General features: G+C 38.4%; 1 protein-coding gene across 1 annotated transcript; it reads right to left on the reverse strand.

Annotated features, from left to right (window-relative positions):
• Positions 1 to 2,722: 2,722 nt before the first annotated feature.
• Positions 2,723 to 13,236, reverse strand: mogat2 (monoacylglycerol O-acyltransferase 2). The gene is made up of 6 exons (XM_044371353.1): positions 12,542 to 13,236; positions 11,390 to 11,568; positions 4,700 to 4,904; positions 4,324 to 4,498; positions 3,821 to 4,020; positions 2,723 to 3,341 (listed from the first exon to the last, which is right to left on the reverse strand). Exons 1-6 carry the CDS (start codon positions 12,633 to 12,635, stop codon positions 3,187 to 3,189), a joined length of 1,008 nt encoding a protein of 335 aa, XP_044227288.1. The 5' UTR covers positions 12,636 to 13,236; the 3' UTR covers positions 2,723 to 3,186.
• Positions 13,237 to 13,240: the final 4 nt, after the last annotated feature.

The following is a 13,240-nucleotide window of genomic DNA, read 5'->3' on the forward strand; positions in this document are numbered from 1 at the left end:
ACAGAAACAGAGTTAGAAGACTCAAAAAGGAGTCCAGTATGAATATTTAACATTCAAAATAAACCTTGGCCCCTGGAATTAGAACCTGGAAAACCATTAAATGGACAGCCCCAGTCTGTGTCCTTGACACCTATGATTTCAGCAAATTAAATATTATACCTAGTCTACTGGAAAGATCTTTTGCACTTTGTATCTTATGCAGTTCATCCTAAAAAGTTGAACTGATAGCACATATCTGGTGGGGCCAGAGCCAAGAATCAAAATTGCTTTTGGATGAAAATCAATTATACAGTCCTTGGCATGAGGCTACTGTTGAGAAATGTCTCCATCTAAAAACTTGGGACATCAGATGATTAGTTCAGTGATATAACCTTTCGATTTTACATAACTCTCAGCAATCCACTGTTAATATCGTTCATTCTTTCTTTCTTTTATTTATGATTCAAATTGTTATTTTGACAAAGATTGTTTTACCAGTTTTGTTAGGAAATTATGAGTTCAAGTGCTTAGTTCAAGTCTAGTTTTCACTGCAATCATGTCAATTCTTAAATGATTTCTTTCTATATTATGCAATACCTCATTTAATCACACCTATACACACATGTTGTTTTATTATTCCATGCTCTTATATAATCCATGCTGTGTATCTGTAGAGCAGATACTTAGTCATCGACAGATATGACTTTGTTATCATGCAAACTTCCTCTCCGCAAATATTCAATATGTGATCATATTTGTAGACCTAATACAACTTTTCATTTGTTAAAACTTTGTGATCCATAACAAACGAACAAGCCACTGTTGTTATATATATTTGTATTGACTCAAGGGACCAGAACTCCTTGTTTGTTTTCTTTTAAGAAAAAGCCAAGATAAGATATGACCCAAAGGATCCAGTGAACACAGGGCCTTGATTCTCTTGTACTTTGGCCCCTTTCTTCAAAAATAAGTCAATAATGTTGTTACCCTGATCTCACTCACAACCACCTTAGAGGAATCTGCAACCAAACAACTGTACGCAACTTTGTCTTAAGCACAGACCCAGATGTGACATGTTAATACAGCCCCCATCATAATGATGTTCTTAATAGCAATGGCTGTTTCTAAAACACAAAGCCTGGCCCACTGATTTCTCATCAGTTTTGTCATGTTATGATTGCAGCTTTGTAAATGCTTTCTGGAGAGGATATGACACATTAAGATTGTCAGGACTGTTCTGATTATGACTGAAGAGTGTCAATCTATAACAGAATCTACTCATCTTTGATACAGACAAGTTGTTATTATCAAATATATGAATGCAGTTTATAACATGAAAGTCTTTTCTGTTGTTTAGTCCAATGTTGCAGATTGGCTTTTATAGTTTTGTTCTTGCACACCACCAAATACAGTAGTTCTAGCTGGTTTAAAATGCTTTCAGGTCATCAAGGTGAAGGCAACAGGTCACTTTCATTCTCTATCAAATCTCTGTCTGTCACCTTTATAGTGCTTGCTTTTTATTCTCAAATATAACATTCACCCAGTTATTTGTCCCTTTTGCATCACAGTACTGCTGTAAGTCTTTCTTTTAGTCAGCATTTTTATCAGCCCAACACACACACACACACACACACATGCACACACACACGTACACATACACTTACACACACTGCAAATCTTGTCCAGGCTGTGTTGAAAGGATCAGAGCATTGTCCAGTCAGCCACCCATTTCATTTGGAAATATCAGAACCCTGTCACCTCATAAAAAAGAGTCTGCCAAAGTTCACAGACAGTCTTATCATTTGGGAACATGATCCAAATTCAGGCTCTTGACTTTGTGTGGAACTTGGTACTGATAAAACAATAAATGATACACGTATGAAATTTAATCAGCAGGTTTGATCTACATTACTTATCATTAATGCGCCTGGGTCTCCTGGATAGTACATTATTAATGTCCAGAAGATCCATGTCTCATTAAGTTTGATCAGAATGCATATCTCAGCCAGTAATTATAATAAAGATAAATAATAAATTATCTGAGTGTGCTTCTCCATTTTGTTTTACATTTTAAAAATGTCTTTGAGGTCTTATGTTTCAGGCAGTTATAATAAATTACATATTGAGGCAAATATTAAAGGAATGGTTCAACACATAAAACAACTTATTCTCATTCTTGCCAAAAGTGGGATGAGAAGATCGATACCACTCATATCTGTCCACTAACAAGACTGAGAGCCTGCAGCCACACTAGTAGCTCTATGAGGTTGTTATTAGGCATGTCGATGCTTTGAGCTAAATGCTAATGTTCTCACAATGGCAGTGCTGACTTGGATCTAAAGCAAGGGCAATGTTGATCATGTTCACCATCTTAGTTTAGCGTGTTAGCATGCTGACATTTTCACATTAGCAGTAAACACAAAGCACGGCTGAGGAAGATGAGAATGTTATAATTTTTGCAGGTATTTGGGCATATTGGTCAAATTAAAATGCTGACTTGATGATGATGGTGTTAGATGAAAAGATAAGGCATCACCAAAGCAATTACAATTCATCCTGACATGAATGTCTGCACCAAATTTCATGATAATCCATCCAGTAGTTGTTGAGACATTTGGTGTCACCAGAGGAGAAGTCAGGGGATCACCAAACTCATTTGGATACATTGTCTGGGAACCATGAATGTCTGTACAAAACATTGTGCCAGTAAATGTTGAGTCAGTGTCAGTTGTATATACAATATTTTTATTCTCCATGTTTGTAGTGATTGGTAAATTATGTTTCTTTTTTACAGTGTCTTCATATGGTGTTGCAATCAAATTCAACCCATGACTCTATTTAAGAAAGTGTCAGGTCTTGCGCAAAATTCAAAACCCCAGACAGATGCCACAACTGGGAGACTAAGTGAGGAAAAACTTGACTTTTGTCATTAGTGTTACTTCAGTACAATTTGCCATGAAAAGCGACAGTGTAAATGAACACACATCTTTATACGAAAAAGTGCTTTCCTCTCATAGTTGAATCCGACCTTATATAAATAGTAATAGCAGTGTTGCACAACCAATAACAGTTTATCTATCTTTCATTAACATGCCAGAGCAAATTCAGGGTTTAAAGAGCCAATCAAAAGGTGTATTTATCTGAACCTGCAGCATCTGAACTTAAGAAATAAATAGCCATTCAAATCCACTCTATCCTCAGTATGGTTTAGACAAAGGTCAGGTGTGTGTCCTTGTCCACGCCATAGTTGCCCTTGTGCTCCTCAAACAGGTTGCTGAGTTCGTCCATATACAGCTGGTGGAGGACATCAAGTTCCTCAGCTGTTGGCGTCTCATTCTTCTCCACTTTAATAGGCCGTCCAACTGCAGAGAGGTGACAGGACAACACACTCAGACTCAGTGTATTTTATGATTTGCAATATGTTCTGTTTGATGTCATTGGAAGTCTGTTTATCTAAAGCATGGTGGCATGCATTAGGTTGGTATGCAGCCCTAATGTACGTTGGGCCACATCTCTACCTTTCTCTGCTCACTATCAACCCTGCTTTTTATCTGACTAATAATACTCATGTTGCCAAGTGACATGACAAGCCAAAATCAACAGCTGGTTGTGAAATACATAAGCAGAGGTACAGTGATAATGTAGCTTGGGTTTTTGCCAGCAGGACAAACTCTAAAGCAAGGTATCCATTGTTTTATTTACTGCAGGATGTCTTTAAAGTAATTGACACCATTGCATATAATCCCTAGATTAAAGCAGTGCAGAAGCAAGCTAACTGCAGACTGTAACCTGCTCCATGTAGCACCCTGATAGTGATACATGAGCAAAGCTCAAAACTCACCGATTGTATTGATGGGTTTTCTGTAGGGCATGAGACCAAAGGAGTACTGAAAAATTCCACGTGCATGGAAGAGAGGTAGGGAGATACCCATGATGCCTTGCAGCCTTTCCTGTATCCATCGAAGCCAGGTCCCTCTAGAGTTGTCTATTTGATCAAACACTTCGTTCTCACCAAAGGAGAAGACTGGCACCAGATGAGCACTATAAAAGTTTTGTAAAGGAAAGGATTTTTAATTCATTAAGTAATATTCTTCAGTATTTGAAATCTTTGTGTTTTACATCTGTGTCTCATTCTCAATTGATCTCATAACGGACTATGTGCTTTTCCAGGAAATTCCATGTGAGGGACTTGAATAAGCCTCTGTTTCAAGAGGCCACACTCAAGCCGCAAGAAACCTAAAATGAATAGATTGACACAATCCTTTCAATAAGCCACAAGACCTCTGAGAATTAGCTGTATTTAACAGAAAACTGTCCTCTTTCCCCAGGGCTCCCTGCTCTTACCCGTGCTCCATGGCCATTTTGATGAAGCCTTTCTTCTGTGCCAAGAGGACATTGTAGGTTCCAGGGTGGGCATCAAGGGCCTCTGGGGCCCCACCGACTGCTATCACAACAGCGTTGCCACCACCCCTCTGGCGGAGTGGATAACTGGCACTCTCTTTGTCAGAAGGAATCAGACCTGTAGTGTTGTAACAGAAAATAAGAAGTGATGATACATGATGATCAAATTAAGTCAACTAAGACTTTTGATCATTTTGAGATATGCTTGCTATAAATTAGATCACATTTATGTTACTGCAAGTGTATAATCTGTACTCTGTCTATTCATTTGGATGAGAGAGAGATTGGGCGGTCTGACTGACATGTCCCTGGCCCCAACCTGCACACATGATGTAGTCTCTGAAGAATGGTGCTCTGAACCAAAGGGGCAACATGAGCAGGTAGCTTCTAAGTCCAGGAAACAGCTGTCTGAAGCCTGTGGCATAGGTGCAGAAGTTGGCAAAGGCCCCTGCCACCAGCACGCCATGTGGATGGAAACCCAGGACGTAGTTGTGTTTGGGGTCCAGGTCAGCTGTCTTCAACAACTGGGGAAGAAAAGAAAATGACACTCAGTTTCTGGATCTGAATATAGATTCATATGCACAAATGTATTTTGGATGGGAGAGGCACCACCTCAGGTTAATCGTGTTGAATATTTTATTGCAAATCATCTGGATCTTCCTGAAAGAGCTGGCCGTGTTGCATTGTTGTCACTCACCTGGCTGCAGCCCAAACATGTGCCTTAATATCTTAGTTTCAACACAGTCTTTGACCCTTTACTCATCCCTCCTGCCCCTCCTGCCTCTGACCTCTGCAAACTGTCAAAAAACATGTAGAACTACCAACTACCAACTGTGTGCCCCTAAAATCACCTTTTTCTATTCAACCATAGGACTGCTACTACTCATTACCACACTTACTCTTATTCTGCAGGCAATTTCTGCACAGTCCTGCACTTCCTTTTTGTCTGCACCACCATTCTAATGTCTGATTTGAAATTATACATCTGAGGCACAATAATGTTTGTCAACATATATACTGTATTTCATATGTAAATACAGTATCTTCCAATTCGCAGTAGTAGAGCCTCCTTGTCAAACAGTGGATCAATACAGTATTTCTCTACTGCAAAAAAAACACACACACAAATATAGAAGCCAGTGTATGTAGAGTGATAAGCACAGCGTGCCTTTGGCCTGTCTGTGGGGTTTTGTTGTTCCTGTACCATGTCTCTGTATGTACATGAATGTATGTGAAATTCTGTACTTCAGCAATATTCCTCTACACCAGTGTCACCCTGGTTGATTTTGAGTCAGAAACTATTGATTAGAGAGTCATTTGCTCACTTATATTGGTGATAAGCTCAAAAAAGTCAAATTAAACTCTGCTGGTGTTGACTTACTAACACCCTGGAATATGGAACAGCAAATTCCATTTGTTTGTCCCTGCATCAGAACTTCATTGACATGCTTTGATGACGCCTGACGCTAAACACTGATGAAATGATGATTTTTCTGTTTGGATGTAATGTGATTCTGGTCTTAAAGAAGCCGCAGGGCATGTCATAAATTGCTCGAACATTGAGTAATATTTCCCCGTATTGTCAGAAACATGATTCTTGATCAACTGTAAATGATAAGCTATCTCACCTGTGGAGTGTTGTTTGTGTGCCTCAACAGGCCCAGAGCAGATGGGGAAGAGATACTGAAAAGCACTAAAGGTCACTGTCAAGAGTAAAGAGTCGCTTGTCATGTTCTATGGTTTGTTTTGCAGCATACGGCGAGCGTTGTGCCCTCTTGTAAAAAAACCAAAAACAAATCTACTCCCCTCACTGTGTGTATCTGTGTGTGAGATTAGTATTTCAAGGCCACAGTGCTCTTAGGGTCACATTCAAACCCTTTATCTGTCTTTATCTGGGAGCCATAGTATCTTCTCAGGGACAAATAAGCAGCTTCAAAGAAGGGATTTCACACACTTTCTTAGTTTTTAGTGTGTTTTTCTTGTTATTTTCTTTATTTATTTTTTACTTTTATTATTTTATTTTATTTTTTTACTTTTTTACTATTAAAGAAGAGTGATAGAATTTACTCAGCACTGATACAGTTCTTTTGTCAAACATTTTCTTGTAGCTGATCACATCACATTTGAGATGTGATTTGTAAAAGCAAGTGATGATACTGGATGTTCGCAAAGCTGGTACATTGTTTTGTGTGTCTGCTGATAGTGGCCCCCACCTCACAAAGTTAATCATTGGCTTTAGTTCCACTAATAAGCCCCAAACCTGTTTACAAACAAAAGAACTGTCCACCGGTGACCAATCACATAGTGTCCTGTCTGCTCGTCAGTATGACATGATCTGTATTGCTATTATCCCTGCCAAGGACTTACCATTTTTAATTGGTAAACATTTGGTGGATTAAAGGCCCAAAAATCAAGCTTCACGTGGTGTCTATCTGGATCCAGATCTACAGCACCAGTCAAAGGTTTGGGAAGGCTTGTCCAAACCTTTGACTGGTGCTGTAGATCTGGGATTTCATAAGAAAGTTTAGAAAGTGCAGTGGTGTTTAACTTTATTAAAACATTTCTGCCTAAATGGATTGTCTGCCATTTTCAATTTTTGGCAAAAAAAAACCCCCCACAAAAAAACAAAACAAATCCACCTCTGGTCCACAAATTTTAAGCCAATTTTCTACAAATTCATATAAAATATTTTTATGAGGCTGAAAAACTATTAATTAGTTTTTTCACATCTTACCATTTTTCTCTAATTAGTTTCCAAATCCTTCTACCATATGAGCGGCCTGTTTGTCTCTCTCTGACATAAACAGCTTTTAAAGAAATAGTTTGTTTGTTTTTTCTTTGAGAAATATGCTTACCTACTTAGATGAGAAGATCAATAATCACTCTCATTGGGGAGACAGTTAGCTTAGCTTAGTCCACCTCCCAGCACCTTTAAAGCTCACTAAATAACATGTTATATCTCATTTGTGTTGGATTTTATTTCTATGGGCTGTTTCCAGTTGAAGCTAAACTGTCTCTTGGCTGGCTGTAGCTTCATATTTAAAGCACAAACACAACAGTGGGATCCATCTTCTCATCTAACTTACGGCAAGAAAGCAATTAAGTGCATTTCCCAAAATGTATAACTATTTCTTTAAACACATTGTGCAATTGTGTTCTAACTTTGATCTCATGTATTCATATCTGCTTTGAGTGATTCTGCATAATATGATGACATTTCAACTACAGCAACATGAGACATTTAAAGTGAATGGCCATAACTCAGTGGTCATAAGTATGATTCACTTGAAAGAAGCAAATTCAAAATGTCAATGTAACATTTTCTTATAAATAAAAGAACTCATGTAAAGGAAGTATGTTCTCTGTGAGTGTTTTAGTGACATATGAGTTTGCATCAACATCTCGTGTAAATGTTTTTTTGTCCTTCTCTCATAAAACCGAGTGAGCACACATCAGCTGGTGAGTTTATCGTCTGAGCTGATGATGGTGTAATTAGAAATGGTGGGGAGAGACACACCAATGAAACTAATTAGGCTATCTGAAGGACACTGCTTCTCTTCACCCGTACATTGACTCTTTGTTTCAGACTTAATGTGGCATATAGTCAGATGACACTAGAAATGGTTCACTGTGAAGTGCATACGTGAGATGGATGTCTGGAATTTTAGAGGTTTTTATACTTGGAAATTACTTCAGTTGTATTTATCTTTACAGAGTGAAGAAAGGACAACTTATAATCTTCCATCTGGTTTACATTCATATGACATCTAATAATTTCACTTTAACTCCCAGTACCTCCAAAGCAAAGCCAATAACTTTCACCTTAGTTGCAAAAAACATACAGACCCTGATTAGTGTTGATTATATGCAGCATTATAAACCAAGTAAACTGTGACATCTCTGCAGTTCAGCGGGCTCGTGTCAGCAGAGGACTTTTATTTGTACGTCATCCACATCTATTTCTTCCCATAATGACACCTGTCAAGTTAACTATCTAAAGACAAAAATCATTCAAGTTTCTGAATCTAATCAGTCAGTATTAATCAGATAATACTGTCTGTCCCCTCACACATGGCGGATCTGCTTCAAAGCCTGAGTCGGGTCATTTTTGATTCTTACATACAGGGATGCAAAGGAGGATAAAATATCAACACCCAGCTCCACGATACACAAACCCAAATATAAATCTTATAATGCTCAATTCTGATTGAGGCATGTGTCAGAAGTGTTTTTCTTCTTCTGGTGCTCCATTTATCATTATTTAAAACTGTATTAATATTATGTATGTTACTTAATTTACGATTGCTGTTATTATAGTATTATTACCTCTGTACCAGTCTTCTCCTGTCTTTTATTATTATATGGTACTGCTTTTATGGTTCTCACGGCTGTAACTGTCTTATCTTACCTTGTCTTGGCTTTGATTATTATACATTTTTTAGTTTTATAGCTCATATATTTTCCCCCCTGTTCTCTCATCCTTGCAGATGTTGTAGTTGGCCATAAAGCAGATTTTAAAAAGTATATAAAAGAAGTATGATGATGATAGTAGGATTAGCATTAATATTGTTTAAAACGTGTATTAATTTAAAATCTGTAAATCCTGTATCTTCTGTATTTAAAATGACTCTAATCTCAGATGTTTCCAGTCTTTTACTGAATTTTGTTCTCTGGTTTAAGACTATATACTAGAAGACTGGGATCTTCAGTTCAACTACAGTAAACAAGTCAATAGACACTGCTGTGTTATCATGTGCGGATGTAAAGGCTAACTCATGTAAGCAGAGTCATGACCCACTTAATCCTCAGAGACAAACGGGTCTAATTATCTGATTGAAACATGTTGCTTTGAGATTCTGACCTCACGTGCTTTTTAAAAGCACATTATAAACTCAGTTCATCTCTTCCCAAGCAAAAAAAGGATCTTATGTGAAATTCAAGACACGTCTTTATATTAATTAAATAAGCTTTTAAAATATTTGAAGTCATCAATTTCATTTTAAAACATTATGAAATAGATATTAGCCAAATGGTTTGTAGCAACAATTATGCAGAGCACATTTTAAAATGCTGTTGACCTTGTGTTGTTGTTGCACTCTGTCTTATCAGTACAGTCCAAAGTTTCAGTCTTGCCTAGGGGTAAGATGGGGACCCGTGTAATGTGGTGGATGTTGTCAACAGGGGTTCTGTTCTCTCTGAATTCCTCAGAAGAGATGCTCGCCAGCCATTTCTCATGGTAAAAAAAAAAATTACACCCAACATCAATCATTAAATAGAATTTGACATAAAATGGCTATTCGTGATTAAAAGCCAGTAATAAAATGTACTTCCAGTCATGTATGTGTACTATTCATGCTTGACCACAAGAGGGACACAATAGACTGCAAGAGGGAAGTATGTGTATACTGTACAGTCTCAGTTTGTTGGGGCCAGTTTAAAATGATTGTAACATTTGAAAGTACTGTTAATTTATCTGAAACTAGATTATATCTCTCAAATTATCTATTGAACAATAGCCTTCTGTATTTCCCCTATCAATGCAGCTGAAGACTGAAGCCAGAGTAAATCTCTAGAAGGGCACTGAGCTGCTACTAGATTAGGAATAGTTTAGCACTTTGGACAATATGCTTATTTGCTTTCTTGCCAAGAGTTAAGAAAGAGTCAAGTCAATTTTATTTGTATAGCCCAACATCACGAATCACAAATTTGCCTCAGGGGGATTTACAATCTGTGCAGCAATACAACATACTCTATGCTTAGACCCTCAATGTGGATAGAGGAGTGAATAGAATAGATGAAGATCGATTCCACTCTCATATATGTCCATTAAATATGAGGATACAACCTGGAGAAAGTTAGCTATAAAGAGTGGAAACGGGGAGAAAAACAATGGCTCTGTCCAAAGGTAAACAAGACTAATAGTCTACAGCCCTGCTGTGATGCTGGACTTGGTCACAGTGGCACTTCGAGCTGAATGCTGATGTTGGTATGGCAACATGCTCACCATGACATTCTAATGTGCTGATGTTAAGCAGGTTTAATGTTTACCATGTTTCCACTGTTCACCATCTTTGTTTAGCATATTAGCTTGCTAATGTTTGCTAAAATCCAAAGTGCAGCTGAGGCTAATAGTTTTGCAAGCATTTGGTAATAAACCAAAATACTGAGAAAATTAAAATATTGATCTGATTGTGGCACTAGATTAAAAGTCAGGGGATCACTAAACTCATGAGGATTCGTCCTCTGGGCATTATGGATATCAGTGCACAATTTCATGGCAATGACTAGAAGACTCCATGACAGTCTGGCACGTAACCCTCTGTAAAACCATGATAACTGCAACAAAGCCAGGCTAGCTGCTTCCCCCTGCTTCCAGTCTTTGTGCTAAGCTAAGTTTCTAACCAGCTCCTGGCGGCAGCTTTCAAATCTTTGAAAAGAAGCATTAAAAAAAAGCCAAACTATTCCTTTAATACAACAACAAAGTGACCATTAAAGTAAAATATGTTTCTTTTTGTTTTGTTTTGTAAGTGTACTGACATCATTACAAAATATTTATATTTACAATTCACATATTTGGCTCTGCATCTTATATGCACCCTAATCCTGGTTGCCATATTATCTTAGAGTCCATTAGTATTGACAGTGAAAGCGATTTAAATCACAGTAGTTAAACACAGACACAGCCTGCAGTTCTGTGTTCAATCAGACAGCAAATGTTTTAGATGTGTGGAGGATATGTGTACATGTACAGCACATGACTATAGAGGGGGCGTCATCCATCAGTGGTCCATTTGCTGTCAAGGACAGAGATAAGACCACTGCTCGTATGTAGCTGGAGATTAAAGATTAGATAAAATTAACTAGCAGAGAGACCTACAGAGGTAAATCCCATCCCATCTCACATGGACTTTAGGGCGCCCAGTGGAGGTGATGTGCATATACAGTATACACATAGTGACTGACATGTGGGCCCTACACATCAACTGTCTTACAGCTGTCCACATCTCACCTTGATGGGGAAATAATCCCGCATGCAATCCCATAGTTTGAGGCCACACAAGAAAGGTACCCTGCGACCTCCGCGTGCAGGGGTGTCATAGTCAAGGAACCACCAGACGCTGTACAGCACGCTGATCAACCAATACCGTGTGAAGAGCAGGTAAAAAAACAGGAAGATGCAGGTGGGTGCTGAGGGAAGAAAGACAAGTAAGTGAATTTGTGTGGTGAGCAGCAGCTTTTGCATGAAACATGAGGCTGAACAGCGAGCACATACTGTAAACAAGTGCATTATACAACCATCCATTCTGTTTCTGTCTGGCATAAAAAATGCATCAGAGACTACATGAATGGTTTCTACCAGATCATGTATTTGACTGGAATAAGACATTTTGTGAATGGTGGGAGTCTGCTCTGCTGGAGATGACATAAGTGGTTTTGGTGGTTACTAACAGACACACTATAATATAACCATTTTCAATTTAGTGTTCAGTTGCCATATTTCTTTTCAAAAACAATAAAACATCTATACATTTACATTATCACTGCCATCTCGTAATGCCCTGCTGGATACCAGAGATGAAATTATCTGCAAGTATGCATGTTAAAACTGGTAAATTGTTCTATTTTAGTGCAATTAAGTGAGCTTGAGTTGAGAGACTCAGATGATTGCAAGCATCACCGTTAGAGACTTTACTGATGCTGCTTATATGATGTGACTGGTTTCACTTCTAATGATCTGATAGGCCTTTGATTATTTCAGGTACACAGCACAGCAGTACCCCTGTGAATCATATACAACACCTGACTTTCCGAGCTAAACAAATACATAGTAGGTGGACCTGGACTTCTATGAAATATGTTTTAAAGAATATGCAACTTAACCTCAGACCCATTGAGTAGGTGAAGGCTGCCCTCTGCTCTGGTCATGTCCTACTTGGCTCCCTCTTCTGGCCGTACAACAGTTATAATTAGCTTCCTCTCATATTTACTTACACTTAACCCAAGATCAGCTATAGCCCAACATGTTTGAACATCTACTATGAAGAAATGTAGACTAGCAGCAGCAGATTTGTAGGTTGTAAACAGTACCGTCCCCTTAATACACCATCATTTCCTGATGTGTTCAGTGGACACACACCCACATATAAACATGCACACTCACCCAGGCCAAGGAAGGAGAAGACCCACTGCAGCACCGCGGCCGTCTGCAGTCTCCTATGAACGGGCACGTCCACCGGAGCAAAATTAATCTTCATGTTTTCCACCAGCAAAGAGAGACAAACCGAGGCGCTGCAGCCGGTGGCAAAGAAGAGTAACTGAAGTGGGTCCAAAGTCTGCCTCTCTCACCTCTCCACCATCACCTCCTATTGACAGTCTTATCTCAGAAACTCAATATAAGGTTTGATTCGTCAGTCCATATCTACCTCATCAGACTTTTGACCCTGCAAGTAAGGAGCTGCTAAAACACGACAGAGCATTCAAACATAAGTGGAAGGGAACAACCAAACATAATCAGAAGAGGGGAAAGTCAAAGACCTTTTTATGTTGACTTTACTTTTTTTTTAACGTCATGCACTGACTGGAAGGCAGTCACTGGTCGGCATGACTGTGTGATATGTCAGTTTTTAAAGTTGTAAAGTTGGCCCCATCCGGTTGAGCAATCATCAATACATCAGGGTGATATATGACAGTGATAAAAGGTCATTTGTAGAGGTCACATTTCTTAGAACATAAAGTTATTATAAGCCTTGAATGAAATACTTTTAAATTATTTGAATAATATAAAAAAAAATAAAGGTAAAGCTTAAACTTGTGGCTGGCTCCAAACTTATCATTTTGTATGGACCTGTATCTAAGCCCA

The sequence above is a fragment of the Thunnus albacares genome, chromosome 13 (assembly GCF_914725855.1).
Source record: "Thunnus albacares chromosome 13, fThuAlb1.1, whole genome shotgun sequence".
Classification (NCBI taxonomy): Eukaryota; Metazoa; Chordata; class Actinopteri; order Scombriformes; family Scombridae; genus Thunnus; species Thunnus albacares.